Here is a 22684-nt window from a genome sequence, read left to right as displayed (position 1 = left end):
TGTGGAGAGTGTATCTACTTTTACTTTAAACTAAACACCCTACACCTTTCAGCCTCTCTCCCTCTCACCTTTTGAAATGGCCCGCATTCTGCCTACAGAGTGTGTCTCCTAAGCCACTCTCCCTTCTGAGTGAGATGGACACACTCTGTCTATGGAGTGTGTCTCTCTCTAAATTTACTGTGCCTCGCTCTTGAATTCTTTCCTGTGTGAGGCAGGAACCTATTCTCTGGCAACAGCATGAAGACCAGCCCCCTTACTAATGTGCTTAAGGAACCTTCATATGTGTAAGTGTTTTTCAAGTATTCTTTTAAATTAACTCTTTTTAAAAATTGAAGTATAGTTGATTGACAATGTTGTGTTAGTTTCTGGGGCACAGCATAGTGATTCAGTCATACATATATATGCTCTTTTCCATATTCTTTTTCATTATAGGTTATTACAAGATATTTTTATTTTTTTAGTTCTATTTATGTTTAGTATTTGTTTGCTGCTTTAGTAAATAAACTACATTTGCTTAAAAAAAATTCACGTAGCTGCTCATCAGTCATCCAAATGTTCAGTGTACCCATGAAATGGAAAACATTTATTACACAATTTAATTACAATTCTAAGAAATAAACATGCATATTAGATGGGGTTCAGTTTGCAGATGCTAATATTCTCCTTGCTCTTGCTCCTTTCTTCCCTGATTTTCATCCTGTGCTGCTTCTTGATTCCTGGGGAGCCAGGCAGCAAAGAGGTTTGGTTTTTGACGGAGGGTCACTCCCTAGCAGGGCTTGGCTGCTGCCCGCCCTAGCCCACGCATCCGTCTCTCTCCTCCCTTCCTCCCCTCCCATCTCCTCAGCCCTACAGAGCCTAAGGAATTCATTTTGAAGACCCTTGAAGTAGAGGGGCAAAACGTGGCTAAGAGTTTGGAAATGTTTAACTCACTCTCCTGATATCTAGTTCTGAGTTACTTACCAGAGATACAGCTGATCCTATCAGGGAGGAATTATTATCACAGGATCAAAAAAACCATGACTCCATATTTTACTTTCTTTTGGGGGCATCAGCCCTGATTTATCTTTGGTTTATAGCTCGATATCACTGGAAGATTGTCCTGGTTTGTGTGAAATGTCAAAAACACAGCTCCCCATCTGTAAAATCCCATGTGATTTCAGTTCAGGCTGTTTGTCTCAGGGTCACCCGCTGCACGATGGGTCTTTGGCAAAGTGTCGTCGTGGAGTGTGTGTGATGCACGTTCGAGGGTTGTATCTTCCGTGTTTGTCCTGGTGACTGACGCCAGGCTTCTCCTGTGAAGTTGTGTTGATCGTGCGATGCATCTGCTGATGCTTGTCATTCTCCTCCTCACTTTCGAATTCTCCTGCAGCACGTGCATAGCTGGTGCCCTTGAGGACTTAGAAACCAAACTTAAGATTTCTTTGTTCTTTTTTCTACCTTTTTGGAGGCGATGGTGACTGAAAGCTGGTGTTACTTGCCTGAGACACGAAAGATCTGGGCCACCCTGAAATATATCTGATAACACAAGCTTCCAAATGTTGTAAAGTGGATCCCATTTGTTGAGTGAATTGCCTTATTCTATTATAAATCTTATTTGGATCTAGTTTTATTCTTACAAGTGAAAAGAATGCTCACTAAGCTTATGCAGTTAACTACTTCACATGTGATGGTGACTTTTACATAAGAGAACGTGTACGTTTTCAGCCCCAAACAGAGTGGGCAGTGTAGCCAAGTGGAGGCCTGACCTTTTTGGCTACTGCAAAATATGTTCTCTGACCTTTGTGTCTAGGACACAAAGTGAGTCTCCAGGACAGCTGTACCGCTGAGGGTATCTGCTTTTGTTCATCCTCCTCTTGATGCTCCATCAGCATTATCCCCAACCAGACAGGCAACGTCCTGTTGCAGTGGAGAAGGGTGCTATCTTAGGGCTGTTAATTTGCGGCAGTCTCTGCCCTTTATTTCAGTTTTACTTTGTGGATATTGACAAAGAGTGGATCTCGGTGATTTTTAACTAAAGAGTAGGCCCAGTTAGTCTAAAATGTTAAAGTCTGGCAACTTTCATCTCCATCTGCACAAGCCCTTTTCGGCCAAATCTGGTTTAAGTCTATGATGGCAAGCAACTGTGTAATAACTGCTTTGCAGTGGCTGTATCAGAAGTGGCTAGGCTTCTTTCTTTGGTTGCGGTGCCTGAACCTCTGTCTCCACCTTGGAAATACATGCAGGTACATACAGAGAGTAAGGAAACCAGAGCACATGAAAGCATACGATACACAGTGGGGTGAGAGCATCCTTTGAACCTCACACTCCCTGTACCTGTGTGAAGTCATCATCATCACCCACAGTTTGTTGTTTAACTTCTCTGATATCTTCTCTGCAGATATATGCATTTATTTCCGCACATACATGCACACGCACACACATGCACACGCACACAAGTTTTAATAAAAATCACTGTTAGTTACTTTGCTACATTTTGCAGCAAATCTTTTCCAAGAGCTTAATGATACCATCTTATAATATGGATGTGTGATAATTTATTAAATCACTCCCTTACAAGTGGATGCCTCAGTGGTTAATGTTTTGCTGTTACACGTCTGTAATAAACACTCTTGTATATATTCTACCTGCACTTGTGTCAGGACGAGTATAGAATGTATTTCTCAGAGTAGAACTGCTGGGTTCAGTGAATGTGCACCTTACATGCTGCTGAACATTACCAAGTTTCCCATCAGAGAGCTTTCCCCACTGACACTGGATGAGACGATTTACATCTCCGAGTCTCACCAACACCCAGCATTTTAAAAATCCTTTTATTTTTGCTGTTCTTATAGGTGTAACGGAACTGTTTTCTTTTATTCGGTTTTGCTGACTTAACACTTAGTGGTTGTTTTGGATTCTCTATTTTCTGAAATTACTTGTTCATGTCCTTTCTTCACTTATCTTTTAGGCTCTTATTTTTTCTAAATGCTAATTTAAGTATTCTTTTGACAAATTAAAGTATAGTAGACATACAAAAGAGTGTCCAGATGAAAATATACCAGTTGATGAATCTTCAAGTTAAAATGAACACACCTGTGTAACCACCACTCATGCCCACTCATCTTTTCACCTGAGAATCCCTTCTTCCACCCACCTCCCGGTGGCTACTCCCTGCCCTGGAGGTAACCACCGTCCTGAATTCTACCACCAGACATTGCTTTGTCTGTTTTTGAACAATATGCAAACAGAATCATAAATTATCTGTCCAGTGAATGCTTTTTTGTTTGCCTCTCTTTCCTCCTCATTATTTGTTGAGATTCATACACATAGTTGCAAGTAGCAATAATTCGTTTATTGTCACTGTTGTGTAGTATTCCATTGGATAAATATACCACCGATGTGCCCATACTACTGTTGACCCTGTGGGTTGTTTCCTGAGTCTTCTACCAGTGGCTGTCTGAGCAGTCACTCCTTCGGTTTCACCTCCCTTACTCTCTAGCGTGTGGAATATGGGGTAAGGGTTTGGGAGTGGATGCTGCGGCTAACCCACTAACTGGCTGTTGCACATAAGCCGTCACTGTTGGGGCCTTTGATGAGTCTACTCTTGAGTTACAGAAATCTCTGAGCTCTGCATGAGATTTGATTCATGTATGTTATCAACTCGCAGCATATTCCCTCTGTGTCATGTGAATTTTAATGTATTTGGTAGATACACTTTAAATTTGGGGTTTGAGGTTAGCCATTTCCTAGTTTCTTTGATCATTATATTCTTTCTGTAGTTTTCCATGCTTCTTGTTGCTTTGGTGGGTTTTATAGAGGAGAATGGTAAGGAGGGTGGGGAGAAAAGGCCTTTATTCTACCATGTTTAACTTTTATTCTCTGAGTGATAATGTTAATGATTTTTTAATGACTTTGATTCAGCCCAAATGAATAACTATTTATTCAGCACCATTTCTTGAAGTCAAGTGTTTGAAGTCCTGTTCAGTGTAATCCTTCCTCACAGTATGTTCTGTTTTTTAAATAAGTTCCTGTAGCACCTCTTTGAACCAAAGGCATTGGATGGGTGGTATGGTAAGGGCCATTTTAGCCACCTGACAGGGCGACGCCACCTGACAGGGTGGCGACTGCTACACCATTGCTTGCTCTAGCTGCCTATGGCATTAGCTTTCAGTTCTGGTATGAATTCATTATTGCATGTTAAAATAAAAACCAGACAGCCTTTTTAGGATTTAGAGATTTCTCCAGCATTGACTGCTCAATAAGCATTTATTGAGCACCAACTGTGTGCTGGTGCTTTCATAGGCCCAGGGGACAGGGAGTTGAATACTATGTAACTAACCTCTGACTTCAGGTTTTCATAGGCTGGTTGGAGAAGACACAAGGTTCGTTTCTGTGTGGTGACAGGTGAGGGCAGCAGGGGCTTTGGGAGCCAGAGGAGAGACACTGAGCTAAGCCAGAAGCAATGGACGGAGAATGAGCTTTCAGGGTTCAAATTCCCAGCCACTCTGTTCAGAACAGAAGGCTAAGGAAGACAAACTGTGAGGGTTCTGTTTTATAAAATTCACCCCATCTCTCTTTTCTGTTCCATAAATGCTTTAATTACAAGATGAAAGTACCAGCCTTCTGGGATTAAGGGCTAGTTAGGGCTTTTAGAGGCATACTTTCATCATATCATTGGGCTGTATCCCCAGCTCCTCCCAGGGGTGTGTGGCACGTAGTAGACGTTCGGGAAGCTTTTGCTGATTGAATGAAAGAGTGATGGGGATCCTCAGGCTACTCTTGCTGGCCTGGACAGGGAGGGTTGCAGGACAGGGGCTGAGTGAGGTCTGAGGACCCCTGGTCAGGCCCGCCACCCAAAGGTAATAGGCAACTTTCTCAAGAGCTGTGCTGGTATCACAGTGATCACAGCACAGGGAGGAGTAAAATTATACGTGAGGGAGATTGTTAGAAATGTGCAGCTGACGTTCAGCGGGAAGCTGGCACCTACCCTTAGTTCTGAAGAGTGAGGTCTTTGGAATGAATGTAGCAACATTGAGTGAGGGTGGATCATTTACTCCATTGAAGGCAGTCCATAAACATTCATCAAAGTTGGGTAACTGTGCTTCTGTTGCAGGGAAATGGGGTGAGAGGATGGTCCAGGTCTTAGGTGAGTCCCCGGGACAGGCTGCCAAGGGATGGTCCTTGACTTCTTGCAGGAAAGAATTCAAGAGCAAGCTAAAGTAGAGTGAAAGTGAGAGAGAGAGAGTTCAAGGCTGTTCTTAATCTTCCTATAGTCCTAGGTCTTTGTCGTTTGCAGATGCTCTAAGTTCTCCTTAAGAGAGTGGGCCTTCCAGAGGGTGCTTTCTCTGTGATGCCCTATGCAGTGCTGGCTGCCTCTCTGTTTGCTCAGGGAATGGTTACCCAGTCACACATCAGGGTATGTTGAACTCTAGTCCTATCTGCTTCTCCCTGAAGACTGTTCACTAAAGTTTGGAGCTACTGGAAGGTTTCATTTCAGTCAGTCAGTCAGTCAGTCAATCAATCAATCAATCAAGCTGAGTGCTTTCATGTGATCAGGCTCTGATGCAGGCTTGTGAGAGACACCAGGGAACAAAGCAGAAAAGCCCAAGGCCTTTGTCATGCTTACATTCTAACGGGTGGAGGGGGCAGGTGGTGCACAATGTTCTACCACACAATGGTGTATGTACTCCAGATAAAGGAATTGTAGCTTGAGGTACGGGGTTGGGTAGGGGGGAGGCAGCAATATTAAGTAGGGTGGCCAGGACAGGCCTATGAGGTGAGCTCTGAGCAGACACCTGAAGGTGATAGGGGAGTGGGCCAGTTGGATCCTGGGGTAAGGATGTTCTAGATATAACTGAGCAGAACCCTATTGGAGCCTTCCCCGGGGGCAGACCCCTTGCCCGTGTCCTCTGCTTTAGCTCCTTTCTGAAGTACCCAGTTAATAGTATCTGTTTTTTTCCCCCCTAGAGGGGGAGGTAATTAGGTTTATTTATTTATTTAGTGGAGGTGCTGGGGATTGAACCCAGGACTTCATGCATGCATTCTACCACTGAGCTATACCCTCCCCCATAACAGTATCTGATGCACATTTCCCGAGTTGTTTTACAGATGTAAAAAAAAAAAAAAACCCTCACCAAATGGAAGATGTTAACTACTTGATGATCATGAGCACCTGGCCCCCAGACCTACTGGCGTCTCAGGATTAATGATGTTAACCCCGTGACCCCTCCCTGTTACTTCACCATGAACCAATCAGAGAATTGTGCACGAGCTTATCACATACCCAGGGACACCGGTCTCTCACCTGGCGTTTAGAAATACTTTGTTGAAACCCTTTCTTCGGGGAGTTTGGGGGTTTAGAGTAGGAGCCACCTGTCGGGGTATGGGTGCCTTTACAATAAGCTGCACTTCGCTTCGCCACAACCCAGAGTTGGTTGATTGGCTGTGCTATGCACGTGCTCAGCTACGCATGCGCACAGGCGAGCACACCCAAGTTTGGTTGAGCTACGCATGCGCACAGGCGAGCAGACCCAGGTTTGGTTGGGTAACACAGGCAGAGGTCGGAGCTAGAGCCCTGGCTGGCAGGTACGTGACTGGCTTTGGGGAGGTCAGTGAGTGGGTGTGGCTGTAGGGGGGAGGTCAGCACATGGGGCTCATCCATCACAAGGACCTAGGTCTACTGGGAGTGTGACAGGTAGACCCGCGCTGGCTGCATGTCGAGAGTGGGGAGGCAGAGGGTTGGTTAGGCGGATGTGGGGGGTGGGATCCAAGCAAGACGCTTTGGGAGTTGTTTCCTGTTGTTATAAACCAGAATGCAAGTGCGTCTTTCGTTGCAAAGTTGCCCAGGTCACCATCACAGGATGCTGCCCTCCTCATAGCAGTAGCTCAAGGGCAGTGTTTTCTAACCTCTCCATTCCCGCTCTTGCTGTGGGTCACAGGTTATTGTGGGTGTGGGGTGGGGGAGGGGCTGTATGGCCATTTTTTGGTCATGAGAAAGAGAAACTCTCATGATCATCCCTGAGGTCTTGGCCAAGGCTTCCCTGTCCACAGACAGACCTGGAGTCTTGGGTGGACAGTGCCCGCAGCCTTTCTGGGCTGATGAAGAGCTCTCATAGGACAGTGTAGGCTTTGAGAACTGACCCATGGTGCAGCTTTTTGTAATTTGCTGAGCAAGATGTGACAGTAGGAAGCGTCGAGGCCACTGTATATACAGCGCAATGAATTTTCAGCAGGCGTTTTGCTGGGAACTGTTTATGGAGATGAAACAACTGTCCTTTCCATTAGGCTGCTCAGGGCTACTTCTGAAGTCCCACCCTCAAGCCTGCCGGGTCGGCCACGTCCCCAGAGGGGCCAGGCAGGTGAGTGAGGCCAGCTGGGTCCAATGCTGTGGGAAAGGCGGTTCCCAAGAACACGCCCCATCCCGACGCCGTTGGGAGGAAGGGGCGGCCCAGCATCGGCAGACTTCTCGTTTTCGAGAGAAGCCAAAAATGCAGGTGTTCTTTTTTTCCCCCTAATTTGTTAAGTCTCTTTACTTAAAAATATGGGTAGCCAGTTCTGATCTTTGAAAAACACTGTATAGGTCAAACTGTTATTGAACCAAAGTTGGGTCCGCTCGCCCTTGTACAGTAAAGCCAGACTTGACACCGGGTTGTAGTGAAGGAAAACTCAATGTCAATTGTAAAGGTGCCAATACAAGGAGGACCCGTAGCTCTTGTTCTAAAACCTCGCACTCCCTGAAAGGGTTCAGCCAAGTACTTCTAAAGGCCAGGTGAGGGAGGGGGCGTTGCAGGGTGTGTGATCAGCTCACGCACAATCTTCTGATTGGTATCAGCTTGGTGTCACAGGGGTTAACATCATCCATCCTTAGAAGCCAGTAGGTCTGGGGGCCACGTGCTCATGGTCATCAAGTAGTTAACATCTTCCATTTGGTGGGGGGCTTTTTTCCCCCCACATCTGTTAAACAACTCAGCAAATGTACATCAGGTGCTTTTCTGGGTATTTCAGAGAGGAGCTAAAGCAGAGGATATGGGGGAGAGGTCTGCCAGGGGAGGGCCCCCATTGGGTCCTGCTCGGTTACAAAACAAGAGCTTTGGAATTTCATCCTCAGGTAGCTTTTTTGCGAATTGTGGTCCAGACAGATACAATATAAAGCTGCTACTGCGCTGCAGCCGAAGGTGAGTAGTTTAATGGGCTAAGCAGTTTTGTTGATTTGTTTTTCTCCTTCTTTTCCTTCAGTGATGACCAAATTCAACATCCTATTCCTCCTTTCTGTAGTACGCTATATTCTTGTTTGAGTGGGAGAAAGAGAGCCTACAAGCTGCTGGAGGTTGTCGAAGTGAGTCAGAATGTGAATCAGTTCATTTTGACTCCTCAGCTCCACCCGTTCTGCCGCCGAGATTGGAGCCAGCATGACGAAGGGGGATGATGGAGAGATGGGTTGGCAAGTTAGTGACGTGGCTGTGGGTGAGGTGGTTGCTAGGCGTCGGAGTGACAGAGGTGATCTAATTAAAGTGGGATTGAGTTATTAATGGAGCTTTCCTGGGCACATGATTTAGCAACTTGGAGCTGTTATGGGGCCTGGGGTGTTGCTAAAGAGTGCTAAGGCTGAAGATAATTATTGCCTGACTTTGGTGAGAATGACAGATGGGTCCTCATTGTTGGATAAATTTCGCCCGCAGTTGAAATGGCGTAGTTCTTTGTTCCATCCTTGAGGGGCGCTTGGCCTTGACCCGCGGTTGCTTTGCTGGCTCCTGACCTCCCTGTGTATTTCCAGGGCACTCTGTCTGCACCTCCCCAACCCTCCCTCCAAGCCTGCTGCTTACTCAGCTGCGTGATTTGCATGTGGCTTTGCCCTGACAATGGGTTGCTTGGGTCCCCTCCGTTTTCCAGCTGTCCTGTTTGAATTGAAGTTTCCAGCTGAAGTGATTTCTGGCTTGAGTGGGACTTAGTTAAAGACGGTCTGGTCTTTAACCAGGCCTGTGTAAATATTTATTTAAGACTTCTGTTGTATGTGTGCTTCTGGGAGTGTAGCTGTCATTACCCCCTTGACATGTAAATGAATGTAGAGTGTAGGACAAGCAAAAAGCCCGGGAGGCCAGAGGTCCCTTAGATGGGGAGTGACGTTTTGCTTGTGTCCCTGGCTTGCCCGCCCCCACCGTGCTGCTGAGAACTCTTTGGGGGCATTTGCAGGCTGCTCATGTAGGTGATTTGGCCTAGAGAGATGGATTTCAGAAACGGAGGCATAATATAGACATGTATGTATTAGGCATTGGCTGTTAGCCAGAAGCTTTCAGGAGCTCACAATGCGGCCTGCATTTTTGTCTTGAAAACTGGGGAGTTGCTCCCAAAACCTATGGCTGTGAGGAGGACCGTTTAGTGTACCTTCGATTCCTCACACAAGCTTTAGCCTTTTCCATCGCAGTGAGAAAGCCACCTTATAAGTAAATGATGCATGTCAATGTCTCCCTTCTGTTAAGGACTCTAGGTGAACCTGGAGCCCTCGTGCTCATATTTAACTTGGTACATGGGGAATAGAACAACAGGACTGTTCCACTTGTGCTCTAAGTCATGCATCCACTGGGCAGGCTTAGCTCACACAAGCAGGATTTTCCAGTATAATTCTGAGAGTATTTGAAACCAGGGACCTTGACACCCATGGAATTAGGGAAACCCTGCCTTTCAGTGGCCATCCCACCATCTCCTTTGTTGAATCCAACAAAGAGTCTCTGAGACAAGGTTGCTTGTGGTTCTTAATAAAATCACGTGGGCATCTACTTCTTTGAAATCAGTAGCCCACTCTTTCAATGCCTGGTATTAAGAAATAACTTGATTAAAACAGTTTAAAGTAATGCTTTACTGCTTAGAAAGCAGGAGGTGTTCTGTGATGGCCAATGGAGTGCTTTTGCAGCTGTTGTTGGAAAGCAGGTTCTGGTCTCATTGAAGAAAGAATTTAGAAATGAGACTCAGAGGTCAAGAAAGCAAAGCAAGGATTTATTAAGCAATAGATAGTATGCTCTCAAGGGAAGACCAGGCAGATCAGGTGGGCAGTTGCCCCAAGTTTCTTTGGCAAGCTGGTTATAGGGGGGAGTAAAAGTCTATGGGCAGAATATTCATTGGTGGGGAAGAGTTTGGGATTGTCTTTCCTGGTCTCCATCCCAGCTCCACCTTTCCGAGGGGAGTTGGGAGTTTTTGTCCTTGTTTAGTCTTGATGAGAAAGTCAGATGAGGAAGTCAGATGTGAAAGGTTACATTTGGATGCTGGAGATTCCTGTCTTGTCCTGCCTTTCTTTGCTTGCCTTCAGGACACTTGTCAACCCAAAATGTGTGATCTCCTAACAGTCTGGAGGTTCCTGCTTCTCTGTGTCTGCCCAAGGACCCCCATTGTTTGCAAGATGTATGGTTTCCTGCCGTTTGGCTGATTCCTGCTTTCTCTGCTCACATCTAACTACCTGCCTGCTCCAGCACCGCTGTCCCATGCATTCTGTGCCGCCCAGTCCAGACAGCGCAGGTAGAGATGGAGCACGAGGTCCGGCCCCAGCAGCTCTTTATCTGTGATACATATTGAGTATCTGTGTAAGATGAGTTAATAGGAGTTAACAAGTTTTCTATTACTGCTAAAAAAAAAAGTATCCACAGAAAGCACACAGTTAAGATATCCTACAAAACTGTAAAGGGAAAAACCAGATACTCGTTTCAGTTTGTTGCTGTGAAATTTTATTAAGCTTAATTCACAGTTACTGAGCCCTCATTGTGTGCCAGGCTTGGTGTCTTAGAGGGCATCTCAGTGCTCAGGGCAAGCTGGCGAGAGGTCTGCTGCCTTTTTTGCACATGCCCAGCCAGCCTGTGAGTTGAGTTCTTTGGGAAGGTCCGGTGCCCCTTTGCACACCTGTGTTGCCTGGTAATGCTGCAGGGGTCCCTGCATGGCTGGCACTGCCCTCTTCCCTGGGCCAGTCAGAGCTACAGCAAGGATGACCGGAGCAGCTCATGTCACCAGCACAGAAGGCCAGGTGTGTCATGATGGCACTCACCTCACACAGCCCGAGCACCTGAGCATGGCTGAGGCTCAGGAAAGGCTTGGAAACTTTGGGAAGCCAGTGGTTCTCTCTTGTCCCAGTGCTGTGTTTACTCCCATGCTTGTCTCTACTCCTCTGTCTGTGTAGCCAATGATGGCCAACCATCTGTTGAGGGTTTCCGAGTTTCAGTACCAAGTTTCCAGGTTTCAGTACCAAGTTTCCAATTCCAAGCATAAATTGATCAATGTAATGCTCAGTCTCAATTCTTAATTCACAGAAAATGAAATATGCTTTGGTCCCACTGGGTCAGATGACCCCCTTATGGTTGGGGGCAAGGGTACAAGGCATAGTGGGGCTATCTGGGGCCCATTCCTGGACCTTATGGGTAAGGCAGAGAGCAGCTCCCAGAGAAGGGACGTGTGCTGAGCTGGGTGAGAGTCCAAACAGGTAGTGGCCTCCGTGCCTGTGTCCACGCCTCTCTTCCTCTCTGAGTGAGCACTTGAAACACTGGTGCCCAGAACAGTCCTGGCTGACCCACTGGGTTGGGTTTCATTCTTTATTGGTGAGTGGACATAAGCTGGTTAAATATGGCTTTCATGTGAAAATCTGCCTTTAGTAAGTCAAACTGAGAACCGTCTTTGAAGCTGGACGTTGCATTGGCACAGAATAGGTCACAGAATTAGGCAATAGTGCTACCCAATTGACTTGCCCTCTGAAACATAGATTTTTTTAAACGAATGTCTCATTTGATAAACTCGGTCTTCATGTCTTTTTCGTTTTTAATGGGGGGAAGGTAATTTAGGTTTGTTTATTTATTTAAACAGAAGTACTGGGAATTGAACCGAGGACATTGTGCACGCTAGGCATGCACTCTACCCCTGAGCTATACCCTCCTCCCCTGAAAGATTTTTGAATATGGATGAAATATGTTTTAATTATTATTGTGGCATCTGCTTTTGTAAACATCTGTCATTTAATCTAAGATGATTTGTTATTGTTTTTCTAAATAGTTTTATTGAAGTCTACACTGGATTTTAAGCTCTGGTGGTCACGAGAATTTCTTTCCACCTGTGCCAGCAAGGTGTCGGCATGCAGATATTACTCCTAATTACTTTTATGGGAACAGTTTGGATAGTGCACTTTCACTTTCAAAGTTTAATATGGTTTCCGGCTCTCAGGTCCCACTTGCTAAATTCTCAAAGTCTTAGCAGTCATTTGATTGACAACTGCTTAAACATTTTCATTCTCAGGCTGGCCCTTCGGTGCCTCAGAGCACACTGGGGAGGGAGGTTGCTGGAGATGGAGGCTGGGATCTATTCACGTCACTCTTTTTTTGATTCCCAGATTTGACAAGTACAGTTAATTTTTAATTTGATTCTCTTGGAACGTTTCCATTGATGTTTTAAAGGGCCATATCAAATATCTGAATAATCTCACAAATGAGAGAAAATATCCATGGGGTCTAAAAATATTCTGAATAATATTTTCTTTCTTTTTAGCTGTCTCCGTTATGAGGTACAGCGCCTCTGCTTTTGGGTTTGCAGTAAGTAACTGGAAATGTACTTTTATGAAGTCTTGCATGTTTCTCCCCAAGCCCACAGACCTCACACTGGCCTCTTAGTTAAGAGGGTGGTTAGCAGATGACAGAGCATGACAAACATACCTTCTACAAACAACTAGAATTTAATAGACATGAACTGCAGGAACACTGATTCTCAAGAACAGATCTGGGCAACCATGTTTTCTGTAGCTGGTTAAGAGGATGGTCTTCTAGGGTCTTAGCCATTTTTCCCCCTTGGGGTTGTGGACTGGAAAATGGGCACACTCTGGAGCGAGGTGCTTGCTGGTGTGGGTTAAGATCGGGGCTCCTGGTGCTAGGATTAGGTGGTCGATAGCCAGACTAGGGGTAACCTTGCTTCTGAGCCTGCTTCCTAATGGGCACTGGTTAGAGAAAATGGGTCTCAGATGCTGAAAATTGGGGTGAAGTCTCCCCACATCCCTTCAAGAGAGTGCTGGTGCTTATAATTTTCTAGAGGAAGAGTGAGGTGTGGTGCCGTGACTCCTAGAGAGAGAGCTCCTATAAACAGTCCTCCTGCGAAGCTTTAGGGCTTCCTGTACCCAAGGATGTGTGCTCCTGTTCCCAAACCCACTTCTACCAATTATTGTGAGAATTTAGTGCTTTGGGGCTTGCAGATTCTTTTTAGATAAATCTTTTGAAAGGTGTGGACTGTCTTTCCAGAAAAATGCACACATGTGCACATACACTCACACACTCTTTCTCACACATTCCCCCTCCCTCCCTGCCCGGCTGTCTCTCACTCATGCTCCTCTCTTTTCCCTCCTTTCGTCTGTCTCTTTTTTCCCCCTCTCACACATTCACTTGTGCATTCAAACAAGAGCGCTGAATTTTGCATCCCATTTCAAAGTGTTGGCACACTTCCTGGAGCCCCTGGGTGACCCCACCCTCACCCTTGGACCCCAGTGGAACAACCTCATGAAGAGCCAGAAACACAGAATCCTCACCCTGAGTCTTTTACTTGGGGTGTACAGAAAAATACTGAAATGATCTTACCCGCCCTGGGGACCAATTTCACATGAGTCAGAATAGGGTAACTGCCCCCTCCAGAGTGCTGGGAGCCAGGGGCCCCGGGGGCAGAGCCCACCACGCCACACAGTGTGGTTTCTCAGGCTGTAGGAGCAGCAGGAGGGACCCGTGCAGCAGGGCACTGGCAGGCGTGTTGGGTGCCCTGGCTCAGAATTCCCAGGACCCACCTTGAGGGTGAAGAGTGACTGGTGCCATACTGATGGGAGCCTCTGTGCGCTGAGTAATTCTCTCAGATGTTCAGAATCACAGAACAATTGCCTTGTGTCTTCACAGTTGTGTCCTGTTAACTCTGGACAACCACTGATGCTGTGTCTTCTTCTCCTAGTTTGATGCCATCCTTGACGTCCTGTCGTCAGCAATTGTCCTGTGGCGTTACAGCAACGCGGCCGCTGTACACTCTGCCCATAGGGAATACATGTAAGTGAATTTTTATCTCTTTCCAGACTGCAGAACCCTTGCAAATGAAGGTTACATAACTAGGCTGTCAGCACAGCTTACCCTGCAACTTTGGTCCCAGTGATGAGAACAAGGTACCTACATGGCCTTTGAGAGTGGCTTGTGTGTCATCAGCCATTGGATAGACCTCTTCGGGGATGGTCGGAGAGATGGGATGTCTCTTTATAGTCTCTCTGTTCCCTCTTCTTGAGTCTGGAGTGAGTATTTAAAGGTTCACTTGTCCGTCCATCCGTCTATTCATCGATCAGCCCACACACCAATCCATTCTTTTTATTTCTTTGTTTAATTGAACTATAGTCGATACACAATGTTGTGTTAGTTTCTGGTGTACAGTAGAGTTATTCAGCTATACATATATACACTCCTTTTCATATTCTTTCTCACTAGGGGTTACTACAAGATATTGAATATAGTTCCCTGTGCCATACAGTAAGTTCTTGTTGTGTATCTATTTTATATATAATACTTTGCATCTGCTAATTCCAAATTTCTGATTTATCTCTCACCTCTCCTCTTCCCCTCTGGTAACCATACATTTGTTTTCTGTGTCTGTGAGTCTGTTTCTGTTTTACAAATAAGTTCATTTGTGTAATTTTTTAGATTCCACATATAAGTGATACTACATGGTATTTTTCTCTGGCTTACTTCACTTAGTATGATAATCTCTAGGTCCATTCATGTTGCTGCAAATGGCATTTTATTTTTTATGGCTGAGTACACACACACCCCCTCTTCCCACATCTTCTTTATCCGGTCACCTGCCAACACCAATCCATTCTTGCTCCCATCCTCTTTTTCCTCGTGTTACCGGAATCTTTGTTCCCTTGACTTTTCACGCTTTCACTTTTTAAGTAAGATGAGTTCTTTGCTGTAATTTACAGGAGACCTTCTAAATTATTTGACTTGTCCTCCGTCCCTCCCTGTATTAGAGGGTACTTGTCGCCCCAGTCTCCACATCCTGTGCCGATGATACTGTCTTGGAGGTACTTGTGTTTGTGACCGTAAAACGTGTCTTTTTCAATTGCCATTTCTTTAGTCCCTTTGAAATTCCCAGGATGATAACAGCGTAGGTTCCAGAGTCAAATTTGTTGGCTTTGAATCTCAGCTCCACAATTTGTTAGCTCTGTGACCCTGGGAAACTATTCTGACTGCTTTACACCTTGTTTCTTCACCTGAAAAGAAGGAGAAATAATTGTACCTCCTCTTAGGATTATTGTGACTATTATGTGAGAGAGATACATCATATATCATGATGATTATAATACAATATTTTGTTATACACATTAACTTAGAACAGTGTTTGGCATATAGTTCACTACTATCATTATTAATTATTAAGCGAGCTCTCCTGGGACTGAGCTGTGTATGGTCATTAGGGCAAGAGTTTTACTCCACCTCTGCAGTGTTTGGACTGTTGAATACAAATGAGTAAATCCCTGTGGTTTGTGGTGGTGCCTAGACGGAAGGTACTCTTGATAGAGATGCTGTATCATACTCAAACGTACAAATGTTAGGTGCCTGAGGTTGTGTGTGCCAGATGGAGAACTTTTGAAAGATGATGCTGTAACTGGTTGGAGAATGAGAACAAAATTTAGTTTCGTCATTGGCTTCAGATGGGGCACTGAAAGCATTAAATAGTTATTTTAATGTGCATTGGATCTTTTTAAAATTTTTATTTTCTATTTCTAATGGAGGTAATGGGGATTGAACCCAGGACCTCAAGCGTGCTAAGCAGGCAAGCTATACACCCCCAAGCCCTGCATTGGATCTTTTAACAAATATAATTCAAGTATCGAATCTGTGTTATCACAGGTATATTGTTTAGGATAAGGTTAATTTTTGAAAAAAGCGAGTCAGTTTATTTGTTGAAAAAATCAGGAAACAATAGGAGTAAACTGGTTTTGTGAAATTTCAAATGATGGTCTTGTAATGATCAAAATTGAATTAACACTGGTCTAGCTGAAGGCACAGCTCATGCGCCATGCTGGCTGGTATTTGAGGAATATAGTGAGAATAGTCTGGAGGGTATAGTGCAGAGATTGGCTCAGCCTGCAAGAGCTAGTTAGTCCCTGTCCTGTCAGAAGAACATCTATTCTGTCATTCTGTAGGCGCCCTATCCAATATGGCACCCCCTAGCGGCTGTCTTAGCGTTCACACGTGGCTAGTTCTAACTAAGAGGTGTTGTGTGAAGTCCGCACCAGATTCCAAAAGCATGATAAGAAAAAAGAAAATAAGCATTTTATTAATAATTAAAAAACAATATGGATTACATGTTGAGATAAGAATATTTTGGATATATTGGGTTAAACAAATTTAAAATTAACTTTGCTTCTGTTTACATTTTTAATGTGGCTTTTAGAAATTTAAAATGACATGTGGCTTATGTTTCTCTTGGGCCTTGCTCTCAAAAGAGAAAGCTCTCCCCTCTGCCTTTCTTGTTTTAGAGCTAATAATCCAGAATTTGATTTGCAATTTTAGAAGGAATTGAGTTCAGTGTTTCTCAATTTCTCTCTTCTAATTTGCTTTTTTATCTGATTTCCTTTATGCTAAAATGAGTCTCTTACATATTAGTCACAAAGCCACAAATTATTGTGGCTGTTCTGTAGTGTTGGGATCTCTGTGAGCATTCACCAGGTGGCCTGGAGTTTTTCCAGTATTAAGACTGATGACAAGGGGGTGGTGTAAAGCTCCGTGGTAGTGTGTGTGCTTAGCATGCATGAGGTCCTGAGTTCAATCCCCAGTATCTCCATTAAAAATAAATAAATTAAAAAATAAACCTAGTTATCCCCCCTGAATACAAAACAACAACAATAAAAAGAATGATGACAAGAAGTGGCGTTGGTTTCACTGTTTTGCATAATCCCCAAATAAATACCATTAAAAAAGTATGCCTGTATTAATATCCTAAGCAAAAACTCAGAGTTGCTTTGATAATTCCCAGGTAATAGTTCACATGATGATGCCTATGAATTTATTTGGAGATTCTTAATCTAGGAATTAAAACGACACTCACAATCCTCTGTATTGTTGGCTTCATTTAAAGGTTTCATCTCTGGCTCATCCCGTGGAAATTAAAAATTCATGAAATCACTGCCAGCTGAGAAACTGATGTTTGCATATTAATGAGCATGAATGAATTATGAGAGGCAGAGCCAGAAAAGCCACTGGTTTTCAGTTAGTTGCTGGAGAAATAATATTTGAGAGAATGGGGAAATAGCCACCAAGTGCTTAGTTGACTCTTCTCATTTTCCCTACTTTGACTCTAAGCTTCAGAGTGAATCTTGAGCTTGGATTTGCCAATGCAAAGAGGGTGGGAACCCTCCTCAGCCTTGCTGCCTGGTGGCTGTGTGTGCTGGCTGTGGGTGTGATGGGTGTGTGATGCTCAGAGGAAGAGTGTGCCTTCAGCACCACCACAGAGCAGAGAGTTTTGTTTTATACTTTTTTTTTTAAATGGAGGGGGGAGATAATTAGATTTGTTTATTTATTTATTTGGTTTTTCAGTGGAGGTACTGGGGATTGAACTCAGGACCTCGTGCATGCTAAGCACGCGCTCTACCACTGAGCTGTACCCTCCCCCACTACACTTTTTTTTATTGTGGCAAAAAAAGTACATAACATTATATTTACCATCTTAGACATCTTAAGTGTATAGTTCAGTAGTGTGACTTATATTCACTGTTGTTGTTAATGGATTTCCAGAAATTTTTTCATCCTGTAAACTGAGACTCTACACTGATTAAACAACTCTGTTTCCCTCTCCTCCGAGCCCTTGATAACTGCCATTCTACCTTCTGTTTCTGTGAATTTGACTACTCTAGGTTCCTCATATACATGGAACCATACAGTATCCGTTCTTTTGTGACTAGCTTATTCCACTTAACATAATTTCCTCAAAGTTCATCCATGTTGTAGCAAATTTTAGAATTTCCTTCCTTAAGGTTGCGTTAATACTCCGTTGTATGTGTAGACCCCGTTTTGTGTATCCAGTCGTCTGTTGATGGATATTGTGGTTGTTTGCACCTCTGTCATTGTGAATAAAGGTGCTATGGACAGGATGTACCAACATCTATTCGTGGCCCTGCTTTCAGTTCTTCTGGAAATACGCGCCGAAGCGGGGTTGCTGGGTCATCTGGTAGGACCATTTGTAATGTGTTGAGGGACCTCCATACTGTTTTCCATAGCAGTTGCTGCATTTTGTAATTCCACCAGCAAGTCGTCTATTTTGCAAAGCTCCGAATTTAATCAGTCAGCTTCTCGTGGTGGGGAACGTGTGTGTGGAGAGGGTGGACCTTTGGGCTTATACGTGGTCAGAGTTTTCAACAGGTGACTGGGATGGGAGGAGGGGCAAGAGAGTCATCTGTTTGTAGGGGAGGGCTTCTAAGACGACACCAGTATGTCCAGCTGAGTGAGGGGGGACAGGAGGACCATGGCGAGGTTAATGAATGGTCCTCTTGGATTAGAAGTCCTGCCTTGGTTGGTGGTTGTTGGTGTGTGGCACTAATTTGATAGCAGGATGCTAAGAACCAGGTGTTCACAGGTGGTTCATTTATTGGTGTGGACTTAGGGTGGGAGTGGGTGGCTGAGGGAGGGTGAGGACAGAAGGTCAGGGATGTGTGTGAGGCCAGGTGTTGGCTGGACGCTTCATCTGGGATTGAGGGAATGTTTGAGGTATTCAGCGAGGAGATGACGGCGGCCAAGCAGGACCTGTTGTCATCAGCGAACAAAGGACAGGGTCAGGAGGTAGCCGGGCAACAGTGAGGGGGGTGTAGTGGGTGCTGTAGTCTGAGGGCAGCTGGGGGTGTTGCAGGAGAAAGCCAGAGAACTGGTTTGGAATTCACCAGAAGGAAGACAGACTTTGAGAATGTGGATGAGAAAGAATCACTGCCTCCACTTCCAAGGTAGGGAAGGCAGCTTTCTCCGGGAGAAACCAGGTTTTATTAGGGCAGGAGGTGAGGGGAAGAGGCAGAAGAGTCTGGGTATGCAGAGACTGGGAGCAGATGACAGTGTTTGGGAGCAGGGCCACACGGGGCCATGGGGGACTGTGGTCTTAAGGGTGGAGTGGTGACTGTTGTCCTGGTGGTAGTGGATTGCCATGAGGCCACACAAAAGAACAAAGCACCATTTGTACACTTATCTCTGAGATCCATGAGGTGAGAACGCCTGGTGTCAGATTGCGTTCAGGGTCTTTTCTCGTTGGTTTTAACAAAAGAGGTTTGCATCCACATACACTGTTTGGGCACATAAAAAAATCTCTGCAAGCACACAAAGGAGCCTGCGGCAGGATCGCCTCTGGGAGGGGGACTGGGGACAGAGAAAGAGGGGAGACGTTTTCCTTACATTCTTTAGACCAGAGCTGTGGACGTGATCTCTGTCTGCACTGTTTAGTATGGTCGCCATTAGCCAGCCCCACGTGGCCCTTGAGTCCTTAACATGTGGCTAGAATGACCAAGGAACTGGATTTTTAACTTTAATTTTAATTAAATTTAAGTAGTCCTATGACTCACGGCTACCATACTGGACAGTACTTCTTTAGCTAGTTTGACCATTTTTAACCTATTTCTAAAAACCAGACCAAGTTGTTAATAAAAGTCCAGGAGACTTGGAAATGAGAAAAAGCCACTGAGGGCGGGAAGGAGGTGCTGGAGGTGGAGGGCATGGCAGAAATTACTGTGGGAGGAACTTGGCAAGGCTGGACGTTGCAGGGAACCTCACTCCTGCCTTAGCCATTCTCAGCCCCGTGCACCATGTCAGGCCACAGGAAGTACCACTGTGCTTCCCGCTGCCGTCACTGTGGACAGCCATCAGGATGCTTGCCACCGAAGGTACAGCTTGACACTCACTGGGGGCCGCTGACATTTTGCATATGATTGCAGCACAGGTGGGAGGCACTACGAAGGCTCCCCAGTCCCAGCTGTCTGTTTGGGCCACGTCAGCTCGCTGAGATGGAGAGGCGCAGGCAGATGGGAGACCGTACCCTTACCCAGTCTCACTGTAATTCTGCCACAGTGAGGCAGAAACACAGCCCGGGACCTTGTTCTCTTGTTCCAAATGGCCCTCCACATTGGCATTATGCTCAGCAGCATTTTGGGAAGCGAATTTGAGTGCTCTGGAGGGCTATTCTTAGAGAGGCGTAAATCCTTTGTGTCTTCTCATGTGTAAAAGGTCGGGCACTCTGGTTCTCACTCAGGCAGGGTATTTGCCTTAATTTCTTTTCCAATTTGCTGAGCCAAATGCTTGGCCTGAAAACAAGCAGTTGAAAGGATGGCTTGATAGTCTTTTAATTCCTGGTTTCAGGGGCACCCTTGCTGGTTTTGAAAACAGTTCCAGAAATTGAAAAAGGAAACTGATGCTGTCAAGACAGGATGGGCTGGTCATTTACTTTTGGTGTCTTGTCTAAGTGGACTGCAAAGGCAAAGAGTTGTTTACACCAAGAACATGTTACAGTAGTCCGAAGTTCTCCCCTAGCCCTCACCATGGGGCATTCCATCTGACCCTAAATGGAGGGCTCTGGGAAGGCAAACTGCCTTTCTTCTGCATTTGTCTAGTGCTCTTAACTTGATAAAGCTCTTGAGCGTGTTTTAGCTCAAGAGCAGACCTTGAACTAGAAGAATAAATCACTTTGAGATACCCTCAATGACTGAGAGCTAATGCAAAAGGTAGAGCCTTGATAGTGAGACTTGAACTCATGTGCCTGGAATAGTTTGGATTTAGTCTTGCTTGAAGGCAGAAGGGCGTTGCCTTCCACTGTTAGGAAAAGAACATATGAAACCTGCCAGACACAGACATGATATTAATGGGTTGTGGTGCTGTGGGCAGGATGTATTAGAGGAAGGAGTGTAGGCTTGGTTGCTGTTACGAGCTGAATGGTGTCCGGCCAAAAGATGTTGACGTTCTAACCCCTGTACCGCAGAGTGATATCTTATTGGGAAGTAGGATCTTTGCAGATTTGATGAGGTCCTGATCCAGTAAGACCAGGCTTCTTGAAAGAAGAGGAGACACAGAGACAAAGGCATTCAAGGAGAGAATGACCATGTGACAACGGGGGCAGAGTGGAGAGTGATGTATGTACAAGCCAAGGAACTCCAAGCATTGTTGGTAAAACACCAGCAGCTAGAAGAGGCGAGGAAGGATGCTGCCCGCTAGGTTTCAGAGGGAGTGGGGGCCTGACGACACCTTGATTTCAGCCTCTGGGACTTCAAAACTGTGAGACGAGACATTTCTGTTTTTTAAAGACCCTCAGTTTGTGGTGCTTTGTTATAGCAGCTGCAGGAGACTAATACTATCCCTGAGAAGAGTTCTCTGTCAGACCTGCATTCACTTGCTCTGTGACCTTAAGGGATTTATTAATCTTTCAAAAGCTCAGTTTTTGCATGTGTGAAAAGGAGGGAGGGCCGTGATGATATTGAATGTAACATCAATGTATGCTAAAAAAAAAAAGAATCAGATCACTTATTTTCTACCTGTAGAGTTCTGAAAAGAAACTTTAGCAGTCATACTAGTATTTTTGACGTATACTTTGACCTGGTCTGCTCTGTTGTGTTTTTTTTTGCTTTTCAAGGGTGTGGAATAAAAGAATTTGCAGAGAAAGATGGAAAAAAATCTCAAATACATGCTGTGGCATATATAGAAAGTTGCTTTTGCCCTTGAGACATGAGGTAGTAGTGTGTTAAGGGCATAAAAAATTATTCTTTGATTTCCTGATTGCCTCCTGTGGACTACCCCCCACCAAAAAAAAAAAAACTGAAACAAAGCAAAACAATACAAGATTATTGTAAAAGGTTGAGGTAATTCCTAGGGGCATAAAGAATACAGTACACTGACTAGTTGTAGGACCTCCCAGAGCTAACTTCTGATGTATGGCTTATGTGTGTGCGTGTGCATGGTTCTATACACATACTTTTTCCCCACATAAATAGAGATGATCTATATATACCCTTTGGAAAACTGAGTTTTCTCTGCTTACCACCACGTTTTGAACATCTTTCTATCTTAGGACAGAGACAATGTTACATTTTTTGATAGCTATGCAGTATTCTGTGTATGGATTTAACATCTTTTGTTTAAGCAATTTTCTACTGAAGACATGGGTTGTTTTCAGCCCTTGGGGTTAGAAACAACCCGAAATTGCTGTCCTTACACATTTGTATTTTAATGCTTGTCCTCTTAGTTCTTTAGGATAAATTACTAGAGGTCTGGGTCAAATAATGTGCTAACTTACAATTTTGAGACCCAGTGTCCAACTCTGCTCCAAAAAGATCACCCTGATTGACATTCCCACTGGCAGGGGTGAGGCTGTGTTTACTCACTTCTGCCAGCACGAAGGGTTATAATTCTTTTTGATCAGAGCCATTTGTCTGGGTGGCTAATTGAATTCTGTGTGTTAATGTGCATTTCTTTAGTTACCAGTCTAGCTGAGCATATTCTCATATGTTTTTGGCATTTGTATTTCTAGTGGGAAGTGGGTTGCCAGAGTTTCAAATGGGATGAAAGGTCTTCTATTTCCGTTCTGGGACGTTTCCCAGACTCTGGCTGTTAGAACTTCAGTGACTAAGGAAGTACAACTTCCTTCCTGCCCTGCCCCCTACCACTCATAAATTTTTTTTTTTGCAGTTCCATATTTTTTTTTCTTTCAT

General features: G+C 44.8%; 1 protein-coding gene across 3 annotated transcripts in view; it reads left to right on the top strand.

The window, feature by feature from the left end:
• The window catches only part of TMEM163 (transmembrane protein 163), a 206056-nt gene that overhangs the window by 109751 nt on the left and 73621 nt on the right, over positions 1-22684 (top strand). For all 3 annotated transcript variants that reach the window (XR_012072526.1, XR_012072527.1, XM_072960896.1), the window contains exons 3-4: positions 12490-12533; positions 13921-14012. Coding sequence is in view for 1 of the 3 variants with exons in the window: in XM_072960896.1 (XP_072816997.1) it covers positions 12490-12533; positions 13921-14012 (136 nt within the window). In the remaining 2 variants the exon portion in view is untranslated. The remainder of the gene's footprint in view (positions 1-12489; positions 12534-13920; positions 14013-22684) is intronic.

The sequence above is a fragment of the Vicugna pacos genome, chromosome 5, assembly GCF_048564905.1.
Source record: "Vicugna pacos chromosome 5, VicPac4, whole genome shotgun sequence".
Classification (NCBI taxonomy): Eukaryota; Metazoa; Chordata; class Mammalia; order Artiodactyla; family Camelidae; genus Vicugna; species Vicugna pacos.
This window is presented reverse-complemented; position numbering and strand designations above follow the sequence as displayed.